The sequence below is a fragment of the Lynx canadensis genome, chromosome C1 (genome assembly GCF_007474595.2).
Source record: "Lynx canadensis isolate LIC74 chromosome C1, mLynCan4.pri.v2, whole genome shotgun sequence".
In the NCBI taxonomy this organism is placed as follows: domain Eukaryota; kingdom Metazoa; phylum Chordata; class Mammalia; order Carnivora; family Felidae; genus Lynx; species Lynx canadensis.
In genome coordinates this window covers 217,829,273-217,854,428 of record NC_044310.1, presented here as the reverse complement: position 1 = coordinate 217,854,428, position 25,156 = coordinate 217,829,273, and the positions used below count along the sequence as shown (strand labels likewise).

Genomic DNA, 25,156 nt, shown 5'->3' with positions numbered 1-25,156 from the left:
GAGGAAGGAGGGGCCCTGGTCTTGGGGAGGAGAGGCGGGGTGAGAAGGGCAGGGACTGGGCCGAGGGACCGGCCAGAGCTGATCCCAGGAAGGAGGACCACCCTCCAGAACAGGCCCAGAGCCATGTCAGTGCCCGAGAGAGGCGAGCGAGAAAGAGACAACTCAGGTTGTCCTTCATTAGGTAAGCTGGTGTGAACCCCCGTGGGTGTGTGTGTGCACACGCGTGTGCAAGCAGGATACATCAATAACTTTCTGCTTCCCAGTCTTGGGCAAGAGCTTGCTTTTGCCTTTCTGGGTGGTCGATGAGTGCATTGTGGGGGAAACCATCAGCAGGCCGGGACTCAAATTATTTCAGTTCCTGAAGGACACGTGTCTTTCATTCATTCACTCACATGGCTGTTTAACTCTGCTAGGTCTTTTTCTTTTTTTTTCCTATTTACCCACCATGCACCTGTTCACTGACCAGTTCAATAACTATGTTCTGAAGGTCGTCCGGGAATGAGGCAGAGGGGTGGCCTCCTTTGGTGGAGTCCCAAGGGAAGCAAAGCCTTTCCCGGCATCCTTGAAGACCATCTTTGTCACTGTGGATGGTGGTGCCTCCTGTGGTTATTGGGGCTTTTACAGTTACCAGTCCTGGTGTAATCACAGAGCCTCCTGCTGTGGAATCTTACCCCAGCCTCTGTTTCCAGTTCTGCCCCCTGGGATGGGGTCTTCTGCATCCTGCCGTGTTCTGGGCCGCGGTCCTTAGGAGAAGACTTCTTCACAGCAAACCTGGAGAGGAAGAAAGGCCTGGAAGGGGATCAGGTACCTGCCTTCCCTTGCCTGGCTTCCAAACAGCGTTTCTTCCAGCGCATCCTGCGCTTCTGGCCCGGGGTGGGGGGGGGGGTGGGCCCTGAGTGCTCTGGGCGACTCTGACTGCCCTTCATGCTCTCAGGGGCTCACCATCTACTGTTATGGCAACATTCCTTGCATTGCTGTTGCGAGTGATGGAATTTATATTATGATTTACTTCTGCGAAGTTTCCTTTGGCCTTTTCAATCCACAGTAGGCTCCTCGAGGGCATTTCTGTGTGGCTGCAGGGCTCTCTGGCACAGTTCCGGGGGGCACGGGAAGGTTTTTGATAAATACTTAATGAAGGACAAGTTTGCAGATCTCTTGCGCAAAAGAACTGACGTGCTCACTCCATTCTGTGTTGGTCAGACTGCTCTTGGGGGTTTGGTCTCGTTCTGGGAGTACATTTATGTGGGCCATCGACAGAGTGTCCAGAAGGGCAAGTGGGGGAGGGGGCTTGGTGATGCGAAAAAGCTGAGTGGCGTGGCTGCTGGGAGGGCAGCAGGCATGGGTGCAGGGCACTCGTGCAGCACGAGCAAGGACGTTTTTAGCGCTGGGGCCTAAGGGGCACAAGGAGCCTCAGGGAGGGATACATGTCCAGGAGCACCTCAAGGAGGCCCTGGCACCAGGTCGGGTGGGTTCCCCCCACATGTGCTTCCTTACCACTAGTCCCGGGGCACATAATAGGCAGTTCACGAAAGATGCACTTAGGGTCCAGTAACTTTGGGAAATGCGGGTCGAAGTAAAGGTGAATGGGGAGGGGGGTGGTGCACAGCTCCCCCAGGGGACTCCTCGGGCAAATGGGATGGTTCACCGACTCCCCAAGAAGGGACTGCAGGGAGCGGTCCTTCCAAACGCAGCTGGCCGTGCAACACTGGTCCTAGGATCATATCACACGGGTCTAGAATTCACGGAGCCCGCTTTCGGAGCTAACAGAGCCCAGGGTCTGTTGGACAAGACGTGGGTCAAGGGCCCTGCCTGCCCGGCAAGGCTGCCACAGAGTGACTCAGCCCCCACGCCGGGTGCCCCACCTGGAGCTTTCTGTGGCTGTCTTAGTCCCTTCGGGCTGCTATAGCAGAGCAGCACCTTCATTTCCCACAGATCTGGAAGCTATGGAGTCCAAGATCAAGGTGCTGGCGGATTCCGTGTCTGGTGGAGGCCTGCTTCCCGGTTCAGGGACTTGCTGTGTCCTCAGTGGTGCAAGGGGCGGGGGAGTCTCTCCGGGGTTTCTTTTCCAAGGGCACTAATCCTATTCGCCAGGACTCGCCCTCACGCTCGTGCCTAATCTGCCCCCAAGGGCCCTGCTTCTGAATGCCATCAGATGGTGGGGGTGGGGAGGGATGGGGGCGCGGGGTTTCAACCCGTGGAATTTGCAGGGACGTATGAGCCGCTTCCGGAACAGCCACGGGTGTCTTTCCTGTCTGGGATCAGAATGCATTTTAGGTACATTTGCCCTGAGAAGTTGAAACAATATAAAACCAGACTGGTTGTCGTGTTTTGGAGTTTGTAGGCTGTGCACCGCACGAGTAATAATAATTACGTGATAATCATTTGAGTAACAGCCTTCGCTCAGTCTTTTGCTCAGACATTTGTTCACGTTCCCCACACCCCATCTGCCTCCCCTAGCGTCCCCCACCGTCGATGGCTCATGGGGATGGGAGTTTGGGGAGTTTGCGGGGTGATTGGCAGCCGGGCAGGGCTGGTCTCTCGTCCATCCCAGATCTGAGGGCTGCTGCGAGCACAGAGGGGCAGAGATGTCCCTGCTCTGGGCTTTGATGAGCAACCTCAGTAGATGTCTAATAAAATCCCTTCTATTCCTGGTAGCTTCAGTTAACTTCGTAACTTGCAGCCAAAAGAATGTTTTCAAAATACATTGGAGACAGTGGGGAAGCATCGGTCCCCTGCCCCTCCCTGGCTTCTGGTGGAATCCTTGGCGTCCTCTGGCTTCTAGAAGCATTTCCTCCATCTCGGCCTAACTTTCCCTTTTTGTAAGGACACCTGTTGTACTGGGCTAGGTCCCACTGTGATGACCTCACTTTAACCCGATTGCCGCTCTTTGGCCTCTATGTCCAAATGAGGTCTCATACGGAGGTACTGGGCATGAGCTTCAGCGTATGAATTCTGGGAGAGACGCAGTCCAACTCGTAACACCGTGGGCGTCATAAATCTTCACGAGAAGCTCGGCCAACATGCTTTTGGGGAGGTCTTTCTCTGCGAAAAGCGAACTGGGCGTTTGTTCAGGCCCAGTCCTTCGGGGGTTCCTGAACCAAGAGGAGGTCTTTGGACACTAAGTGTTAGTACTAGGTTGACGAGCATCCCCCAAATTTGTGTCCTAGGAGAACCAGGGGTTGCCAGGAACCACCAGAAACTAGGAGAGAAGCGTGGAACAGATTCCCTCTCAGAGCTTCTGGAAGGAACCAGTCTTATGGACACCTTGATTTCCGGGCCTCCAGGATTGTGGGGCAACACATTTCTCTTGTTTTAAGCCCTCAGTCCATGGTGATTTGTTACATCAGCCCCAGGAAACTAGTGCAGAGCTGAACCCAATGAGGGGTCTCTGAGAGGATAATCACCCGACATGGAACAGCGGACCGAGCCCAAGTCCTTCAGAGCTTGGCCCCGCGTGCTGCACGGATCATGCTGGGAGGCACCCCCATCTCTCCTGGGCCCCAGCTGACAGGGGCACGGAGTTTACCCCACAGAGATAACGGTTGTAACATGAGCACACACTCACTATGTCACTCGTTAGTTCCACGTGACTAACTAGGATGATCATGTTCTCTTGTGGGCACTTGGCCACAAGAGCAGAGACCAAGAAAGTGGACAGAAAGAAGGAACAGAAGGACAGCGGTGGGACTCTAGAGGGGCAGCAGATTATAATTTGGTCCCTGGAGGTGCAGCAAGTCCTGAATCACTTCAGCCCAGCCCCCATGAGACCTACTGCCAGGATCCCCCCCATCACTGAAATCCCTGTCAGTCTTTACGGCCGAAGAGCTGACAACATGGCGGCCTTGTGCCTACCCCTGGGCAGGGACTGGGGACCCTGCAGCCGGGGAAGGAGGGGCTAAGCTGGTGGTATAGAGTCTCCAGAGCGACGGCCACACCAGCGCCAGACGGGGGCCCCGATCTGGACGTCGCCTCCCCAGCCAGCAGCTGGTCCAGGGTTCCTCACCTCCCAGCAGCTCCCTCCTCCTGCTTTGCTGATAGGACAAGTTTGGCGGAAGCACCCGGAGGGATGGGCTCTCACCTCTCACCCCTGCAGCTGGGACGTCCAGCACTACTCTCTGTAGAGGGCCCGCCTGGCCCCTGCCTTGCCCTCCCTGACGGAGAGAAGAAAGTGCCGGTCAACCAGCACAGAGGGAGGGTCAGGCCATGGCCTTGGCATCTGACAGATGTGAGTTCGGAGACTGCTCTGTCCTTTGCAGGTTGTGGGACCCGCAGTAGGTCATTGACTTCTCTGAGCCTCGGTTCCTACATCTGTAAAAGATGAATAAAGCTGGGTCCAGAGCACGGGAGGTTGTGAGCAGTGAAGGACTGGGAATGTGCAAGACCCAGCACAGAGCCTGCCGTGGGATGAAGAAGTGGAGGTGACTTGGCCCTTGAAGGAAGGGACCTGTTCTGCATGAGATCGTGTTGATACGACTTCCCTCTGAGGGCCTCCCCACGTGCTCAGGGCAGGGCAACTAGAACTTACAGGTCTGAAGAGTCAAAGAATGCAGTTCAGGCTGCCAAGAATGGCTAGAAAATAAGGGGGAAAATCTTAGTGTACTGAGAGTCTTTGTCACGAAAGGGTGTTGGGTTTTGTAAATGCTTTTCTGCATCTACCGACTCGACCCTGTGATTTTTCTGTTTCAGCCTCTAAATGTAATGGATCACATTAACTGATTTTTGAATGTTAAACTAGCCTTGCATATGCGGGTTAAATCCCACTTAGTCGTCATGAATAATTCTTTTTATACATTGTTGAATTTGATTTGACAATATTTGTTGAGGACTTTTGTATCTGTTCATGAGAGATATTGATCTCTAGTTTTCTTTTTTTTTTAATGTTTATTTATTTTTGGGAGAGAGAGAGAGAGAGCGGAGGAGGGCAGAGAGAGAGGGAGACACAGAATGCAAAGCAGGCTCCAGGCTCTGAGCTGTCAGTGCAGAGCCTGATGCAGGGCTCGAACTCATGAACCGCGAGATCATGACCCAAGCCGAAGTTGGACGCTTAACCAACTGAACCACCCTCTAGTTTTCTTTTCTTGTAATGTCTTTGTCTGGTTTTGGTATTAAGGTAATGCTGGCCTCATAGAATGAGTTAAGAAGTATTCCCTCTACTTCTGTCCTCTGGAGGAGATTGTAGAGAACTGGTTTGATCTCTTCTTTCAATGTTTGGTAGAATTCACCAGTGAACGCATCCAGACCTGGTGCTTTCTGTTTTAGAAGGTTATTAATTACTGATTCAATTTCTTTGATAGACATAAGCCTATTCAGATGATTTCTTCTTGCGTGAGTTTTGGCGGATTGTGTCTTTCCAGGAACTGGTCCGTGTCATCCAGGTTATCACGTTGTGGGTATGGAGTTGCTCACAGTATTCCTTCATTATCCTTTTATTGTCCATGAGCCTGTAGTGATGTCCTCTTTCATTTCCAGTATTAATAATTTGTTTCCTCCCTCCTTTTTTTTTCTTAGCCTGGCTAGTGGCTTATTAATTTATTGATCTTCTCAAAGAACCGGTTTTTGGTTTCTTTGATTTTCTCTGTTGATTTCCTGTTTTCAGTTACATTGACATCTCCTCTAATTCTTATTCTTTCTTTTCTTCTGCTTACTTTGGAGTTAACTTGTTCTTCTTTTTCTAGTTTCCCAGGGTGGAGGCTTGGATGATTGATTTTAGATCTTTCTTCTTTTCTACTATGTGCGTTCACTGCTATCTATTTCCCTCTGAGTGCTGCTTTTGCTGCATCTAACAAATTTCGATAAGTTGTATTTTCATTTTCATTTAGTTCAAAACATTTTAAAGTTTCCTGTTAGATTTCTTCTTTGCCTCCTGCGTTATTTGGAAGTATGTTGTTGAATCTCCATGTATTTGGGGATTTTCCAGTTATCTTTCTATTACTGATTTCTAGGTTAATTTTGTTGAACTGAGAGCAGACACTGTATGACTTCTATTCTTTTAGGTTTGTGAAAGTGTGTTTGATGACTCAGGACGTGGTCTATCTTGGTGAGTGTTCCACGGGAGCTTGAGGAGAACATGTATTCTGCTGTTGTTGGGGAGAGGGATGAAATCTTAAAGAGAAGGGGGCCACAGAGGAGAGAGCCCCCAAATACTGCATCTTGATTGTCCTGAAATCCTTAGCTGATGTCTCAATGGTGCACACACACAGGTAAGACTGCAAGAAGCTTGGTGGCAAGTGTCACCTGTAGGGCGTGAAGAGCTGACAGGTCCTCAGCTCCTGCCCACTGTAGGGGAGACAGAGTGTGGAGTTCATGTTCTGCCACATAGAAGAGCTTGGTAGACGCCTTAGGCTTTCCATTGAGACCCCAGAAGGGCCTCAGTTTAGGAGCCAAGGCTATGTGCCAGGACTAATATTCACCCTAGGATCCATGGCAAATCAAAATAGGTCCCACCCCAACCAGGTGTGAAGCAAAATTCCCACAGGTTCGTGGTGATCCACCAATAATTGAACTGGCTGCTGAAAACAGGTCAACACTCTTCAAGGGTAAAGGAAATGAGACCCATGGTTAAGAGAAAAACAAAATAAAACAACCAATCAATAGAGACAGACCCACAAACAAACCAGATGTTGGAATTTGTGCACAAGAAGTTTAAAACACTCTGACAAATATGGTCAAGAATCCGTATGGAAAGAGAGATCATATAATAGGCAAAGAAGTGTGAATTTCAGAAGAGATACAGAAATTATAAAAAAAAGTACCCAATGGAAATCAGATAACTTACAATTATAATATAATATACTTTTTAAAAATGTTTATTCATTTTTGAGAGACAGAGCATGAGCAGGGGAGGAGCAGAGAGAGAGGGAGACACAGAATCTGAAGCAGGCTCCAGGCTCTGAGATGTCAGCCCAGAGCCCGATGTGGGGCTCAAACTCAATGACCGCAAGATCATGACCTCAGCCGAAGTCGGATGCTTAATTGACTGAGCCACCCAGGCACCTCTATAATATAATATACTTAAGAAATCAGTAAAAGAGAGAGAATGGAATACGACAAGTGCTTGATGCACTCCACAGAGATGGAAAAAAAGAACAAAGGAACAAAGAAGAGAGGGAACAAATGGAAAATGAACATCAAAATGGTAGACTGAAATAGAACCATATCATTAATTACATTAAAGCTAAATGGACCAGATACTCTAAATTAGAAGGCAGAGAGGAGAAAAATGTTAAGACTCAACTCTGTCTACTGTTTTCAGTACATGCACATGAAACATGAACATGCAGACAGGCTTGCCCACTTTGTTCTTGGGGGTCTGTACCCCCTTTACCTCTTCTCCAGCTCTATCCCTCTTCACTTGCACTCCCAAGTCAGCCCCCTAAGGCTGGGAATCAGACAGCCAGGAGAAAAAGTCCCGTGGAAGGCAGGGACTGGGGACCAAGCAGAGAAAGCGAAGCCAGAATCCCTTTTAGAAGGTGTGTGGTGGGGGGGGGGGGGCGCCTGGGTGGCTCAGTCGGTTAAGTGTCCGACTTCAGCGTGGGTCATGATCTCGTGATTTGTGAGTTCAAGCCCTGCGTCGGGCTCTGTGCTGACAGCTCGGAGCTTGGAGCCTGTTTCAGATTCTGTGTCTCCCTCTCTCTCTGACCCTCCTCCCGTTCATGCTCTGTCTCTCTCTGTCTCAAAAATTAACGTTAAAAAAAAAAAATTTAGAAGGTGTGTGGTGGGAAGGATGGGGAATGTGTTCATGCTAATGAGTTTTCCCCCATCATGGACTGTGCTCAGAACGTTTATTTATAAGTGGTGTGCTTGAAAGTTAAAACATGTTATTCCACTGAGACAAGACATGAGGCATAGGTTCTTAAGCCAGCCTACAACAGTCGATGTTTGACAGGCAGATTGCTCTATGCTTTCATCAAGCATGCCAAGGAAATGGTAGCTCATGTTGGATTAAATTAAGCTGGGTTAGAGGAAGTGTCAACGTCATGATGCTCAATCTCTGGGAACGTATGGAGTGTCTTCACGTATCCGGTCTTCTGTGTCTCTCATCAATTAATGTTTGGTAGTTTAATTCATTTTTATCTGGTTACTTTCTAAAAGTCTATCCTTAATAATATTATAGCCGATGTCCTTTTGGATTTTCTAAGTATAAAATTATCCATAAATAATGACATCCATCCTTCTTTCTTATGTTAATTATTTCTTTCTGTCTTGTTTTGTGTGTGTGTGTGTGTGTGTGTGTGTGTGGTGTTTTGGTTTTACTACCATAATGTGTGACCAAGGGAATTTAATGTCATGGAAAATAATAATAAAAGGAAAATTAATACAGGGGATACTTGTTCGGTCTTCTGTATTTAATTAAAATACTCCTACTGCTTTTCCATTAAGTGTGATGTTAGTTTTGACTTTAAAGGTAGGTCTTCCTGTCTTCAGAAATCCTTCCTTCTAATCAAGGAATTCTTCATATTAGGTTCATGGATGAACGGGTTTGATCCAGGAGTCTCCTGAAATCGTGGGTACAGAATTTTCTCTAAACGCTTACATGCAAAGATTGGTTCAACCAACACTTACCTGGTGACTGTTATGTGCCAGGCTTGTGCTAGGCCCTGAAGTTACAACAGTGAACAGAGCGGTTAAAAAATCCTGCCCTTAGGAATTTACAGTGTAGTCAGGGAGACAGCAATAGACAATAAGGAAAATATAAAACATGTGAGCCGCTGTGTCATGGAGAAAAATACCGCAAGGCCGAGGGGCAGGGAGTGCTTGGGTAGGTCGGTCAGAGAAAGAGTTGTGGGGAGGGGGCTATGAGAGCAGGCCCTGTTGTGGGCTGAATTGTGTGGTCCCCTGAAAGATGTGCCCACGTCTTAACCTATGGTACACGTGACTGTGACACTATTTGGCAAAAGAGTTTTTGCAGATGTCATTGAGTTAGGGATCTGGAGATGAGGTCATCCTGGATTAAGCGGTGGGTCCTAAATCCAAGGCCGGTGTCTTCGTGAGAAAAGGAGGCCCACAGAGGAGGCCCTGTGAGGACGAGGCAGGGACGGGCCTGATGCAGCCAAGGGACCCCGAGGGCTGCCAGCAGCCACCGCAAGTCAGGAGAAAGGCCGGGGACAGATCCTCCCTCAGAGGCTCTGGGAGGAAACACCTCTGCGAACTCCTTAATTTCGACTTCTAAGCTCCAGAACTATAAAAGAGTTAAGTCTGTGTTGTTTTAAGCCACCCAGTTTATGGTCGTTTGTTACAACGGCCACAGGAAGCGAACATGGCCTGAAGTGTGTCCGTCTGGGAGGAGAAATTTCCAGGTGGAAGGAACAGCAGCGCTAAAGGCCCTGGGAGCGTTTAGCCAGTGGAGAGCAGTAGAATGAGGGGAGGGGTCACGGACTAGGGAGGGGGACGGCATCCGTCGCTACCCAACTGCTCCCCGTCAGAAGGCCCTTCCTCTTCTTGCCGTTGGGCGAGTTTCTGGTCCCTCTTCGGTGAGTCCGGTGTTACCTCCCCGAAGGGTCTATCTTGACCCTTCCCCTTCCGTCTGGCCGGGGGAGCCTGCCTCTTCCGCTCGCACCCACTGCTCTGTTAGCACCTTGTCTGAACCTGGGGAGGCCGCCTCTCACCGGGCAGGCCCCTGTCCCGGCCTGTGGGGTCCTGGGTGCCTCGGGCCGGACTTTGCTTCTTTGCTCCTCTCTGCTCGGCCCAGCCTGGAAGTGAGCCAAGCACCGAACTGATTGCTGAGCTGAGGAATTTCACTCGGTGTTCAGAAATCCCTGCCGGAATTTTCCATTGAGATAAGCAAGGGTGAAGGTTTGGAGGCAAGGCAGACGGCCGTTTCTGCTTATCTCAGAGGCCTTAGGAGATAAGAACATTCTGGAAGACCCGTACCTCAGCCATCTAGCACACTGGGTCTGATCCTTAACTACAGGAAGCCCAAGAAGGAAGGGGACGCACCTCTTCCCCACAAACCCCCACGGCGGGGTCACTGGGCGCGTCTCCTGGAGAGATGTGGTAACAGTCTGGGCCACACCGGTGGCCTCTACACGAGGATTGGGGGCGGGGTGGGGGGTGCTGGGCAGGTCATTGGCAGTGTCTGCGACGAGCCCTGATAAGTGCTTCCAAAATCTCAGAGATGTTTCTGTGGCGGTGGGTCAGGCGTTCGCCACGTGACCCCAGGAAGGCAAACTGGTGGGACGTTACAGAAGGCTGGTTTGGATGCGAAAGAACCCACATGCAGGGGCTGCCTTGGGAAGCAGAAAATCCCCGGTCACTGCAGATGGCCGAGCAGAGTCTGAAGAATCGGTTGGCGGGGGTGTTACAGACGGTCTTCAGACACTAGCGGGGGGTTCAGACCAGATAATCTCCAGGGGCCCTTCCAGCTTCCAGATTCTATGATTTTGTATTTCTTTCCAAAGGGGAACACAGTAAGACCTCGGACTGCAAATTACCTGTTCTGTAAGACTTCCGCAGGACGGGCAAACGTTTCTAATAAATTTTAACCTGATAAACGAGTGGTCTTGCGACCCGAGCGGTACGTGATGCCGAACCCACATGATCACCCCTGAGCCAATGGTTCTTGAAATTCGCTTTGAAATACGAGTGCTTTGGATGACAAGTGTGTTTCCGGAACGAATTATGCTCGTAAACCAAGGTTTTACTGTATATGCCTGCGAATGTGGATGCTTGTACGTACGTACGTACGGCCCGATTCCGCGGCATGGCAAAGATTCCCTCTGCTGATGCGCGTGCACGAAAGTTGATAAAATGCCAAGAGAGAGAGCTCACAAGTTATACAGCTCCATCAAGATGATATTAACGGTGTCACAGAAGTGAATGACTTTGCCGTTTTTGCCTGATTTCCCACGGTCCGCCAGCAGTGTGCTAATGGGTAGATTTACTCTGGGTCAGTTGGGCAAGGTGTGCCCCCCTGTGTGGGCCTTAGCTCAGGCACTGGGGTAGGCAGGATTCTAGACTATCGGCCCATGGTGTCCACACCCCATGTAATCCCTTCCCCCTGAGGATGCCCAGGGCTGTCGATAGGATGGATGTCCCTCCTGAGTTAGGTGATGTTACATGGCAAATATGAAGGGTTTTTTGCAGATGCGATTAAGATCCCTTATCAGTTGACTTTGTGTTAACAAAAAGGAAGGTGTGCCTGGTGGGCCTTACCTAATCAGGCAAACCCTTTAAAAGAGGGTCTGGAAGTCAGAGAGACTCTCCTGCTGCCCTGGCAAAAGCAAGCTGGCATGTGTGACAGGGCCTGGGAGGGGGCCACATGACCAGGGCCAGCAGGTGGACCGTAAGAGCTGAGACGGGTCCTGGCTGACCGCCAGCAGGAACACGGGGCCTCAGTCCCGCAACAGCAAGGAGCTGAGTTCTGCCCACAACTGGCTCGGAAAGGACCTCGGGCTCCAGAAAGCCTGCGGCTGAGCCGACACCGTGACTGCAGCCTGGGAGACCCTCAGCAGAGGACCCAGTCGGCTGTGCGCACACCCCGGACCCGCGGAAACCGAGAGATGATAACCATGCTGGTGGCCGTCTGTCACAGAGCCTGGGACGAAGACACGGGCCCTGAGCCGGCCACTTGGGGCCCTCAGTAACAGAACCTCCGGGCAGCTGGATAGTCACATGGGGGCTGAACGGATTCCAAAAACCTCTTCTGTGGTGAGGGCCTGGCTTTGAAATCTATTGTCAGACCTCAGGCACAAGACTCCCTTTTTGGAGGTCGGATGCTGGTGATCAATGACCTTGTCTCTGCATTCCTGCCGTAAAACTGGGATTTACAACGCTCTCTCATTCTGTGCCCCCTTCCCCCCACCTGCAGGAAGGTGGACACTTCACCGTAAATGGGGACAAGCCCATCCCTGTTAAAAAAGAGAAGAAAAGCATCGTCATCAGTTTCAAAACTGGACCCTCCCCCGTATGGTTATATAGGCGGAACGGCACATCCTCCCCCGGACCTTTGGTTACTGGTCTGCAGGGGTGTGTGGGGGGGCGTGAAGGTGCCATTCACAGGCAGGGAGAGCTCCTGGGTCTCCAAAGTGGCAGGGCCCAGCCACGCTTGTTGGTGGGATCCAGGGAGGTGGCCACATCCCCAAGGAAATGATTGTGTGGAGGAAGGATCCCCCTGCCCCAGGGGCGGTGTGGGCACACCAGAAAGAAGCTGGTCCTGAAGGGGCGGTGTGAGGGGCTGACAGCAGGAGCCTGGCATAGTCGAACCCCCCCAACACAAGATCCCAGCACCCCGCGGGGCGTGGGGAATGTCTCCCGGCAGCTTACTGGGATGGGAGCCCCCTTCCATCCGTCCCTCCCGTTGCCGGGTCTTCTCGTCCTCTGGGAGGAGCAGTAGGGCTGAAGGGTGACAAAGCTGGGAGGGGGCGTTAGAGAAACACAGCCCCTCACCGCCCCCTACCCCCACCCGTAGCACCAGGATCTGGTTGTCTGACCCCAGGACCAGCCCCCCCTGGCTTGCCTCTGGTTCGGGGGCAGGGCCCCACAAGAGCTGGCTTCCAGCTGTTTGTGGCAGGAATAAGTTCATTGGACCAAAATACAGCCCTTTATTCCCTGAGCTTGAACTTTTGAGAGCAACAGAGAACCTGCAGCCCCCAGGAAGGACCAGGGGATCCTCAGCACTGAAAGGAGGGACAGAGAACAAAGCCTAGAGCTTCCCCCAGCTCCCCTGCGTTGAATGACAGCTCACACCTGCAGAGGCTTTATATCTGGCCCGCCCTGCCCCCACCCCAGGTGACACGGACCCTGGTGGACTTTGCCCTGGGATCCTCCCGGGAAGGGAGGAGGAAGGTTGACTTTGGAGCTGGAGGCGGGGTGGGGCTGGGCCCCGGGCTGCTGTTCTGACCTGTTTTCTGTTGGAGCAGGACCTCCGCCCCTCCCGGCCCTCCCACCTCCCACCGTCCCAGCCGCCTGGTGAGGGAAGCAAACCTTTCCCCAGGCCAGAGGACTGAGAGAGGGGAGGCAGGCAGAGGCCCTGCGGGACTGGTGATGACAAGCCGTCAGGCTTCCCGGGGGTGACCAGGCCCGGGGCACACGTGAGTCATTGTTTTCACTTCTGTGTGCTTTGTAGAGTGTGAGTGTGTGTGTGCGTGCGTGTGCAATGCTTGTCTCTGTGTGTGAGTGTCCGTGTGTCTGTGAGTGTCTGTGGGTCTGTGTATTTCGGTGTGTGTTTGTGTGTGCACACGTATGCACGTGTGTGAGTGTGTCTGTGACTTTGTCCTCGGGCACGTATCCAAAGGGCAAAGTGCCAGGTGACGAGTTTGTTCTTCTGACGACCAGAGGTGTTTGGATCCCCGTGGCCGGCGAGGTCAGGCTCCCAGAAGGGGCCTCCTGTCTAAATAGGGGCCCTTTGAGGGGCGCCTGGATGGCTCAGTTGGTTGAGCGTCTGACTCTGGCTCAGGTCATGATCTCACAGTTCGTGAGTTCGAGCCCCGCGTCCGGCTCTGTGCCGACAGCTCGGAGCCTGGAGCCTGCTTCGCATTCTGTGTCTCCCTCTCTCTCTGCTTCTCCCCTGCTCACAGTCTGTCTCTCAAAAATAAATAAAGACTAAAAAAATTAAATAGTGGCTCTTTGGGAAAATCCTAGACAGGCGTTCATCAGAAACTGCTGATGAGAGGAGCCCGTGAAGGGACCCATTTCAGATGACCTAGGTGCCCAGTTAGCACAGACTGGCGTCGGCATAACCAGCACGAAATCCCTGTGTTTTTTACACGCTGGGGCAGGGATGACACACACGGTGACGTCCTGCACGACAGACTCAGCAAATCAGACCCTTCCCCCAAATGCCCTCTCCCACCCCGAAAAAGGACTAGCTTGGGTTTGCAACCCTTTCTTTTTCCCTTTTGTGGAAAGGAGACAAGCGTAGAGAGTGTCTCTTCACCCTAATCATGAATATTTCATTCCTGAGAACATCTTTGTGTTTAGGAGGACTTCAAATAACCCCATCTTGATTAAATTCTAAAGGCTGGGTCAGAAGTCATAGTTTTAATTTTCTACGGAAATGTAGACACGAAAGTGCTTTCTGCAGCCTTATTCGTTACAGAGAAAACACTTCTGCCCAAGAAAAAGATCTCGCAGTTGGGAAATGGTTCAGCCAAGTGGAAAAGCTGTGAGAGTGTTCTGTGGGTCATTAAATGTCTGTATGCTGAATGCATGTAGAACATATGCAGCAATGTGAAAAGCTTCTTTTAATACATATTGCTTTGTTTAAGGGGAGGATACATGATTTCGTGTTAAAACTATGGGTTTTGGGGGGCGCCTGGGTGGCACAGTCGGTTAAGCGTCCGACTTCAGCCAGGTCACGATCTCGCGGTCCGGGAGTTCGAGCCCCGCGTCGGGCTCTGGGCTGATGGCTCAGAGCCTGGAGCCTGTTTCCGATTCTGTGTCTCCCTCTCTCTCTGCCCCTCCCCCGTTCATGCTCTGTCTCTCTCTGTCCCAAAAACAAATAAACGTTGAAAAAAAAATTAAAAAAAAAAAAAAAACTATGGGTTTTGGTTGGCTTGTCTTTAAGATTTGTAGAAAAGAAAGACAAGAAGACAATAGGCAAATGGCACTCCTGGTTATATTTAAGGATGTAGGATTACGGGGGATTTAATTTTTTTCCTATTGACAACGATGTGTTTATATTGATGGTGAAATACTATTTTATTTATTTTTTATTTTTTAAGTTTTTATTTATTTTGATAGGGAGAGCGAGCAGGGGAGGGGCAGAGAGAGAGAGAGAGAGAGAGAGAGAATCCCAATCACTACCCAATGGGGGGCTCCAACTCATGAACCATGAGATCATGATCTGAGCCGAAACCAAGAGTCAGACGCTGAACCAACTGAGTCACCCAGGCGCCCCGTGAAATACTATTTTTAAACAAAGCGATGTATCACCACCAAAGGAGTAAGATGCTGGAACGTGATATCGTGGTAATGGTGTATTCATTCATATTCCACCTGTTTTGATTCATGAGGACATGTTTGGGGCTGAAGATTTTCTAGACTTAAGAGCTTTATTAATCTGAGCGCATAAATAGCAAGGCAAACTTGAAGGGGTATCTTTACATACTCGAGAAGGCGTTGCCGTAGGTGTGTTAGAACTTTCTCCGTGCAGAATTCCAGTACAAATCAATGGGAGACCTGCTTCTAAGCAGGAGCCTTAAGTCCTTCCGGTTAGAAGCGAGGTGTTAGCTGGGGGGTGATGCAGAAAGCTTGGAAGTTGCATCCTTAAAAGTGTGTCTTTTTTCCAGCTTTGTTGGGGTGTAATTGACATCTGACACCTTGTGGGTTTAAGGCGGGCACCCCGTTAATTTGATACGTTTATGGATTGCGACAGGATGCCCAGCACGGTGTTAGCTGCCATCTCGTCCTGTCTCACAATTACTGTTTCTTTTTGGCACTGAGAACAGTGAAGATCTACCCTCTTGGGGACTTGCGAGTATACGATACAGTATCAGTAGCTAGGACCTCCGAGCGGTACATCGGATGCCCAGCCCTTGCTAACCTTGTAGCCGGAAGTTCGTACCCTTAGACTGACATCTTCCCATTGCCCGCCCCCAGCCCTTGGTGACCACCGTCCTGCTCTGTTTTTCAGAGGGTTTGCTATTGAGCTGACTGTCCTCAGCTACTGTCCTCAGTGAGTCCGGGCTGGTGGCTCCCTTGGGCAGGCTCAGTGCACCACCGTTTTGTTTTTTTTGTTAATGTTATTTTATTTATTTGAGAGAGGGAGTGAGCGGGGAAGGGGCAGAGCGAGAAGGAGAGAGAGAGGGAGAGAGAGAGAGCTCCAAGCAGTTCCACACTGTCAGTGCAGAGCCCGGTGCGGGGCTCGAACTCACAGACGGTGAGATCATGACCTGAGCCGAAACCAAGAGTCGGATGCTTAACCAACTGAACCACCCCCCCTCCCCCTGCCCCGGGCGCCCCTGCACCACTGTTCTCGAAGTGGGAAGCACGTGCTGGCACCCTCTGCAAGTGGCTGACACCACACCAGTGCCCAGGGAACCCAGGGTGAGTGTGAACACGGCCCGCTCCGGCTTCGAATTCTGTGTCTCTGTCTTAGAAAAGCTGCTGGGCCTCTCTGTAAGGTGGGGGTGACGCCAGGACCCCCCCGAGGCTTCCGGCTCAGCTTCAGTGGGACGCTCTATGCAGCCTGAGCCGGTCAGGGGCGTGTGGGCACGTCCGCCCTGCCCCTCCGTGGAGCTGGCCTCTTCGTTAGGCTTGGCTGCTCCTCCTATCACAGCCTCGTCCGAGTACCTGTGCAGGGTGACCGTGAAGCAAGGAACGGTCAGCTTTTCTTGGCCCCTCGGGGCTGAGCCCCCCGTATGGATCTTTTTCTACCTTTTTGTAGATACCCCAGGTCACCGCTTGGCAGGCTGCCTGGGGTTTGGCCGGCCGAGCAAACCGTGCAGTGTAAACAGCGCGTCTGTCCAATACGGCTTCTTGCCAAACCCTTCCTACGCGTGTCCATGAGGTATTTATTGAGCACCTACTATACGATCAACGAACACAGTCCTTGCTCTCATGAGAGGTTACAGCCTGGCGCATGCGAAAAGGTATTAATAAAATAATTATATCAAGTGCATCTCGGAAGTTCCAGTCCACTAGGGCGCCTGGGTGGCTCAGTTGGTTAAGTGTCTGACTCCGGCCCAGGTCATGATCTCGCAGTTCACGAGTTCGAGCCCCGTGTCGGGCTCTGTGCTGACAGCTCAGGGCCTGGAGCCTGCTTCGGATTCTGTGTCTCCCTCTCTCTCTGCCCCTCTCCTGCTTGTGCTCTGTCTCTCTCTCAAAAATAAATAAAAACATTAAAAATTTTTTTAAAGAATTAAAAAAAAAAAAGAAGTTCTAGTCCAGCAAGAGAGTGAAGTTGTTAAAAAATAATTCTTTGGGGCGCCTGGGTGGCGCAGTCGGTTAAGCGCCCGACTTCAACCAGGTCACGATCTCGCGGTCCGGGAGTTCGAGCCCCGCGTCAGGCTCTGGGCTGATGGCTCAGAGCCTGGAGACTGTTTCCGATTCTGTGTCTCCCTCTCTCTCTGCCCCTCTCCCGTTCATGCTCTGTCTCTCTCTGTCCCAAAAATAAATAAACGTTGAAAAAAAAATTAAAAAAAAAAATAATAATTCTTTGAGTTAAGGCAGAGTTACAAACTGAGATTAATTCAAGCTAGAAAAGGGACGGGGGACTGCAGGCCACATGATGGAAGAGACTTTTATCTGTTTTATTTACCTGCTGTTGGTGGGGACCGGATGTGATCAGGGGTGGCCGCTGAGGCAGGACAGAGGTCTGCTTCAGCTGGGACAGCGAGCCCTGAGCAGATGTAGTGGCTTTACCAGAAGCAAAGCCCCCAGTTTATCTGACAGCAGAGTGGATGCATAGTCAGTCTCCGGAAATATCTGAACTTTGAGACAATATCATTTTGTTACCTTTCGTGGTGATTCCATTCAGGATCCTGGGCTCTGATTTGCCACGTGGCTTGCAGAGTTGGAATCAAGCTACAGATTTTACTCCTGGGGGGCCCGGCTGACGTTTCAGCATCTCTCCTATTTTGTTCATGTTTATTTTGCGTTGGCTTTGAGTTTAGTCTTCGACTGATGGGTTTAGACCTAATGGGCTTAGGCTAACTGAGTTTAGACCGGTGGGTCAGAAATCTGCGGAAGGAACTGCATGGGTGGAGGGCTCTCGGAGAGGAGGACGGACCCTCCCGGGACCCTCGAGGGGCTGCCGTGTGTCTGGGTGTGAGGCGGCAGGAGTGGGCGGGGCTGGGCTGCCGTCCAGGCCGCTGTACCCCGAACCCACCCCCGGCTGATTCTCCACGGAGAGCCTGCTCCCGGCCAAGTCGCTCGCGTCCTGCCTCAAGTCCTAAGAAATTGTGCTCAGTCGAGGCGGGCATTTCGAAACACTGGTGCTTCGATGGGTCATTTGCCCCTTCCTGTGTGTTTGGATGGTACACGGCTACTCATTCCTCGGGTGTTCATGAAGCACCTACTGCGCGTGCTGCCCTGCCCCCAGCCCCGAAGAGAAAAGATAAAAACGACAGCAGCGGTTCTCAGCCTTGGCAGACACCGGGATCACTTGGGGAGCTTAAAAAAACAAAAACAAAAACAAAAACAAAAACACAAAAACCATGGGTGGAAAACTTGAAACGCTTTATTTTTCTAAACCTCCTCTGAAACGTCCTACGTTGACCCTGTAAGCATCATACTTGATGGAGAAACTCGTGAGTCCCATAGAAGATGGCACCTCACATGCCTCCCACGGTCCCCTGTCCCCAAGGGGCAGGAGCACCAGTGAACCCTTCTCTCCAGACCCGTAACCGCCCCCCCCACCCCCGTCACTTCTGCTTAGAACAGCCTTGTTAGTATTTCAGACCCAGCCCGGTTTGTGCTGAGACTTTGACATGCTTTTCCTCTTCTTCAAAATTCCTTCCCTTCCTCCCTTCCCATAACCCTTGGGGGTCTCCCTCCTCCCTACCATGTTAAGGAGGGAGCAGAGATGTTCCTAAGACTGCCTGCCAGGGGTGGCGGTCGATATTTTTTTTAGAAGAAGGTTTCTTCCTAGAAGCGCCCCGGATAATACACGGAGACAAAGTGGTGACCTTGGAATGCCACCAGTCTGTAGCTCCTCGTGAAACAGAGGGTCTGGCAACGTCTTCAGTGACCCCTAACATCACCGCGACAGCGCTTGGCCACTACTTGCCTTCTGAGGAAATGCAAGACTCACTCACGAAGCATCCTGGCCAAGAGATGGCCTGTATCTGATCAGATCTCTGTTCGGAAGCACCCAGCTCTAGGAAACACAGCATTCACGGGACACACTCAGTAACCACAGCGGAAGCAAACAGCCAAACCCAGACTGGAAAGTCGCAGGACAATCTGATCTCTTGAACAAATGAATTACAAAGAGAAAAAGATTCCCCGTACATGTACTGAGATTTGCGGATGAAACAACGAGGCGTCTGGGATTGGCTTCGGACCAATCTTTGGCGGGAGGGGGTTTGGGGACGTGAGTGAAGCAAGACTGGCCACAGCTCAGTGTGCAAATGCAGCACGGTGCGCGAGGACGGTCTCCATTCTACTGTGGCAGGTGCCCGAAGCTTTCTATACGGAAAAGATACACGTGGTTTGCCCAAATTTGTTTTGATCACAGAGCTGTTTTTCCTCCACGGCATATCTCTCTGGGTGCTGAGGCTTTAGACACAGTGGGAAGGACCAAAACGTCGAGGTCCTTGAGACACCAACTTTTTCTTTAGGTGGATAATTCTGAAACACCAACTTGAACCCGTGAGTCACAGAGACAGTACGTTGCCTCTCGGGTGTTTCAGATACTTTTTGGAATAAGTAATGGGTCTTTAAAAATTATTTATTATTTTTGTTAAAATTTTTTTTTAATGTTTATTTTTGAGAGAGAGAGAGAGAGAGAGAGCGAGAGCAGGGGAAGGGCAGAGAAAGAGGGAGACACAGAATCTGAAGCAGCTCCAGGCTCTGAGTGGTCAGCACAGAGCCCCACGCGGGGTTCGAACTGACGGACTGTGAGATCATGACCTGAGTCGAAGTCGGATGCTTAACCAACTGAGCCACCCGGGCGCCCCTAAGTAATGTTTTTTTTTTTTTTAAGTGAGAAGAATGGATTGAGGACAGTAAGCCCCTATGATAACTAGCCCCTATGATAACTATGGGTCCTGCTGGGCACTACCTGTACCCTTCCCAAACACGACCCCCAGCTAGTTCCTCACAACAGACCTGTCACCCGGGTACTGCTCACCCCACTCTACAGATGGGGAGACGGGGTTGCAGAGTGGGGCAGGGGTATCGACCCAGGCTGCCTCCGACTCATTCATTCGACCTCCTGCAAATGCTGTCTCTTTGCAGGGCATGGCGCAGGCGGGAGGTGTCCCCTGCCCCGGGGCTGCCCCGGGCCAGCCCCTCGTGTTCAAGCTGGTCCTCTTGGGAAGTAGCTCTGTGGGCAAGTCCAGCTTGGCTCTGCGGTACGTGAAGAATGACTTCAAGAGCATCCTGCCCACCGTGGGATGTAAGTGACATGGGACAGCACGCCCTTCCTTAGTCTGCTAGAGAAGCCAGGGCCGATGGCTCGGGTGCGGGCACTTCCCACGTTCCCCCCAGAGCCCCGGGTCGTGCCCAGCACCGCAGGGAGGGGACGAGGCCTGTGCTGGTCAGACACATGTGGAATCCAGAAGGCGGTCGGGTTTCAGCAAAGCAGGAGTCTGCAGGGGGTGGAGATTCGGGGTCAGGGCCTCGGGTCCCCAGGGGTTGGTGAGCGGGATTGTACCTGGTGGAGGGGGGAGCCCAGAGGAAGGCCCCCTAGGCCCTGCCACACACCCACCGGACGAGCTGGTCTCTCACCCTGCCTGGGTTCCCTCCTGCTGACGCTGTCCCCCTGGGGTGGCTTACAGGAGAATGGCTCCCTTTCGGCCCAGACTCGGTTTACCAGCCTGGCCTGGGTTGTGGGGGTGGGGGGCAGGGGGCGGGGTGGCAGGGGGGGAAGACCCTCTCACTGCACTTCTTGAAGAGGTGACATAGGTTACCCTACCTCTCAAGGGTAGGGGGCTTTGGAGCACCTGCCGGGCTGTCGGCCTCCTTCGCATCCTGCGAAGCATAGTCACTACGCTGTTATAATTACTGCATCAAAAGTCGATATTCCCACTTTTCAGACGAGGAGGTGGAGACGATCCTTCCTGTGGTGTACGTAAATGCAGTCCGTGTTGTACAAAATCCTTCTGAAGGCAGGGGCTTGCCTTTAACAAGAGAACTGGCTTTTGTTCTGGAGAGGGTGCGGGAGGAGCAGAGCCCCAGGGCGAGAGTGAGGGGCTCTCCTCCTCCGGGGCAGGTAGCTGGGACAATGACAGAGGTAGTGTGTGCTGGGGGGGGGGGGGGGGGGGATTGGCCTGCAGAAAACTTTCAATAAGTCTGACCTGAGTGACCAACACGTGGGTAAACGGCTTGTTGTCTCGTCTTGACATCATCTGTGCGGGGGGGGGGGGGGGGATATAAACGCCCCCCTGTGGTGGGCTCTCCCTGCAAGGCGGGCTTAAGGCTGTCTAAAGGCACCGATCACCATCTTGTGACTAAGGTCATCACCCACGCCCGCACTGCAGAGAGCAGAGTGGGACCAGGGGCTGGCTTGTCCAGGGTGCTGCTGCCTTCCGAGCATGCTGGCTTCAAGATACTTTACTCCAGGAGGGCCGGGGTCCCTGGGCCCCCCCCAGGGGTCTGGATCTGTTGGCGATCGCGTGCAGTGACCTGGCCGCAGAGGATGGCACAGGCTCTGGGTACCGCCCTCCGGAAAGGTGCCTGAGTCAGGACGGTGTTCTAGCTGTCTCACGGCAAGACCCCCATCCTTCCAACCAGGGGATTCTGGAGCCAGAGCGGTAACTGGGACAGACAGACTCATGTCCCCGAAGCAGAGCCAGAGTGGGAATCCCAAGTGAGCATAGTCTCCTGGGGGGGGGGGGCAGCCTGCTGAGGGGAGACCAGAAAAGCCCTGGTTCTCCTGGCCACCCCAGCCACCCCCAGCCACCTACCTGCGAGGCCCGGGTCCCACTTCAGGAGAGAGCTTAGTGGGGGAGGTGGAGGCTCCAAGTGGGAGTGTTGTGGCTGGGGGGCTTGAACCACAGAGAGCTCCCGAAGACCCCACCGGGGTCCCCACAGAGCGATCCCTCATCCTGGAGTCCCAACTGGCCGCAGCCTGGGGATTCTGGCCCATTTCCCCAGCCTGCACAGAGTGACATCTTTTGGAGAAATGCTGACATCTAGTGGTTGTGGGCGTATTCGCCCGCGGGTAGCAGTGCCTCTCGCGGGAAGGGAAAGGCGGCACGCATTCCCCACTGTCGCTGCTGAACCCTGGTGGCCCCGAGAAGGCATCCATTTCTCCTTCAACCGGGGCTCCGATGATGATGTTTATGAAAAAGGCAAACGCCACGAAGAGGCTCAGAGGAGTGAGTCAGCTGTTTGTTGACATTAGAAGGAGAGCGAGCACAACCACGTCCCTTATGTCAACGTTTGTAGAGACGCTTTTTAATCTGGGGCGATACCTTACAAGCCGGGCGCGCAGATGCGGGCAGTTCAGGGCACCAGCTTCCGGGAGCCTCCCCCCCCCCAGAGGGCGTGCAGCTGAGGCTGGGGCGTGGCCGAGGGGCGTGGCCGGAATCGTCCTTGGCTCTGGGGCACCTGTGTTGAGGTCTTGGGTGGGACCAGCCGTGGAGGAGGAGGTGGGGGAGGGGGGGTGGGGGAGGGGGAGGAGGCCTGGATTGTGCCCTGACGGGGCCACGATACGACACTGCGCAGGCGCCCCCGGCTCAGTCCATCCAAGGCCCGTGAAAATGTGCCAGTGTGTTCGAGAAACTGAAAATCCCCTGGGTTTTGGCCTGATCCCCCCCACCCCGCCACCTTGTTGCTAATATCATTTCAGGCAAAATCTCCAAGTCGGTCTGGATTCCCTGGAAGTTTACTTTTCAATCACTTTTTGGCTTTAGCTGTGATAATATAGACAATGCGGTCCGTGGGTTTCTGAACAAGTGATTAATGTGGGCTCTTCCTGGTTGGAACCCAGGGGTCCCTGGGGCCCAGGACTGGCAGGTTGCTCTGGATTCCATTCCTGGGGCCCCGAGGGAGCTTGTGTCTCTCTCCGGGGCAGATAAGGTTCTGGTCTCTGCAAGTATCCGGTTATTCGTGCCTGGTCATCACTTGGACTGAAACCCTCCTTGCAAATTGGTTGGGGTTGCACATGGATTTAAGCTCAACCGGGAGCCATCTTTTACAAAGTGGAGAAGGAAGGGGCGCCTGGGGGGCCCAGTCGGTCTAGCGTCCGACTTCGGCTCAGGTCACGATCTCACGGTTTGTGAGTTCGAGCCCCGCGTCGGGCTCTGTGCTCACAGCTCGGAGCCTGGAGCCTGCTTCGGATTCTGTGTCTCCCTCTCTCTCTGCCCCTCCCCCGCTCGTGCTCTGTCTCTCTCTCTCTCCTTCAAAAACAAATAAACATTCAAAAAACAAACAAAGTGGAGAAGGAAAAGATAAGGAGCTAGGCCTGCTGAAGAGTAGGCAGATCCGAGAGGCCCCTGGGGAAGCTGGCAGTGGGGTCTGCTTACATCACGCTCCATCCTGGCAATAGCCCCGTGAGGGCTGGGAGCCCTTCGTCCTACTATGGAAATAGGCTGCAGCTTTGTTCCACCCAGAGCTGTAGCCGCTCAGGCTGCCATAACAAACACCACCCACGGGGTGGCTTACACAGCAGCGATTTATTCTCACTGTCCTGGAGGCTGGCGTCTGAGGTCAGCGTGTAGGCCGGTAGGTTCTGTTTTGGAGCCTCTTCTCTGGGCTTGTGGGCACCTGCCGTCTGGCTGCTATCTTGCTGTGCGCTCATGTAGCCTTTCTTTGTGCTTGCATAGGAGGGAGGGAGAGGAGAGGGAGAGAGGGAGGGAAGGGAGAGGGAGAAAAGGAGAGAGAGGGAAGGTAGGGGGGAGAGGGAGGGAGGGAGGAAGGGGAGAGAAGGGGAGAGAGGGATGGTGGGGGGAGAGAGAGAGGGAGGGAGGGAGAGAGAGAGGGAGAGGGGGAAGGAGGGAGAGATCAAGCCTTCTGGATCTCTTCTCACAAGGTCATGATCCTACCATGGGGGCCCCACCCTCATGACCTGTTCTAGCCCTGACCACCTCTCAAAGGCCCTACCTCCTAACACCGTCTCTTTGTGGGTTAGGACTTCACCTATGAATTTTGGGAGGGGACACAAACATCCAGGCACAACACCTCGGAAGTTGATCTGACTTCCGGTTTGTGGACACGCAGGGCAATGCAGGCTGTGCGGGCAGAGGACGCCCGTTGGTGGGTTCTGTTAGGAGCCACCCCAAACTAGGTTCTCGTGTGAGAGAACTCTACCCGCGCTGCACTGAAAACCTCAGCCCAGACTCATCCCTTTTCCGGTGTCCGTAGCGGGTTGCATTGTCCCCCAAAAGATAAATCCACATCCCAATCCCCAGGGCCTGTGATTGTGGCCTTGTTTGGAAAAAGGGTGTTTGCAGCCGTGATTAGTTAAGGATGTTGGGATGGGATCATCCTGGATTTGGGGCCGGCCCTGAATCGGTGACAGATGTGCTCATAAGAACAGGAGAGAGAGAGAACAGGAGAGAGGGAGCGAGCACAGAGTCACAGAGGGAGGGCCCTGTGGAGACACAGGCAGAGATGGGGTGACGTGTCTCCAAGCTGGGGAATGCCAGCAGGTGCCAGAAGCCGGGAGAGAGGCAAGGAAACAAGTCTCGGAGATTCCAGAAGGGGCCAACCCCGGTGCCAGCTTGATTTTAGACCTCTGGCCTCCAGGGCGGGAAGAACGAACGTCTGTTGTTCTGAGCTACCCAGTTAGCGGTAATTATTATGGCAGCTCCGGGAACGGACGCACTTGGCCTGGCAGTGACAGTTTTAATATCAAACACGCGGTTGTGTTTGCCAGTATCCCCTAACGGGTCCGAAACCCGGCCTGGGGTCTGGGCAGGCCAGCAGTTCCGCCTAGAGCCTCCTCCCTGCTCTGGACACGGCCTCCCCGGCCCCTCCCAGCCCCTCCCTCCAGTTCTGGAGAGGACACAGCAGCACACCTTGGTGTCACCAATTTTATTTACTTACTTATAAAGTTTATTTATTTCGTGAGGGGCGGGGGGAGAATCCCAAGCAGGCTCCGTGCTGTCAGCACAGAGCCTGATGTGGGGCTCGATCCCACGAGCCCTGAGACCACAAACGGAGCCGAAATCAAGAGGCGGACGCTTAACTGACTGAGCCACCCCGCTGAACAACTATTTTCAGACCTCACCGCTTCGGCAAGTAAAGCTCAGAGTTAAAAGTCCAACGGGAGGCAGATTTCCCAGTGTGTAGAATGAAGGGTTTGGGGCAGGTAGGTCCTTCGCTGCATGTAACTATCAAGCAGGGATGGGAATGAATACGGGTCCCTGTTCACTGGCTCCAGGGCGACAGGTGAGAACACAGAAGTCCACCTGTGCCACCAGGGGTGTGTGTGTGTGTGAGGAGCACAGGTTGGCTGCTAGAGACCCGTCCTCGGGAAGGGGGGGGGCACTCAGCAGAAGCCCTTGAAGGCTGATTGTTGCCTGAAGACCTCGGCAGACACCCGGGCGGCCAGAGGAACGACGCCCAGCGGGGCCCTCAGGGAAGGGAGGTCGGCAGGGAGGGGCGT

The 25,156-nt window shown here is 52.9% G+C and overlaps 1 protein-coding gene across 2 annotated transcripts in view; it reads left to right on the top strand.

Annotated features, from left to right (window-relative positions):
• Window positions 1-467: 467 nt before the first annotated feature.
• RAB17 (RAB17, member RAS oncogene family) overlaps window positions 468-25,156 on the top strand; it is a 29,282-nt gene continuing 4,593 nt past the window's right edge. The window contains exons 1-2 of one of the 2 annotated variants that reach the window (XM_030326391.1): window positions 468-804; window positions 19,840-19,999. In XM_030326391.1, the coding sequence (XP_030182251.1) occupies window positions 19,843-19,999 (157 nt within the window). In that variant the 5' untranslated portion in view covers window positions 468-804; window positions 19,840-19,842. Of the gene's footprint in view, window positions 805-12,810; window positions 13,029-19,839; window positions 20,000-25,156 lie in introns of those variants that run through there. The other variant, XM_030326390.1, reaches the window with a different exon arrangement.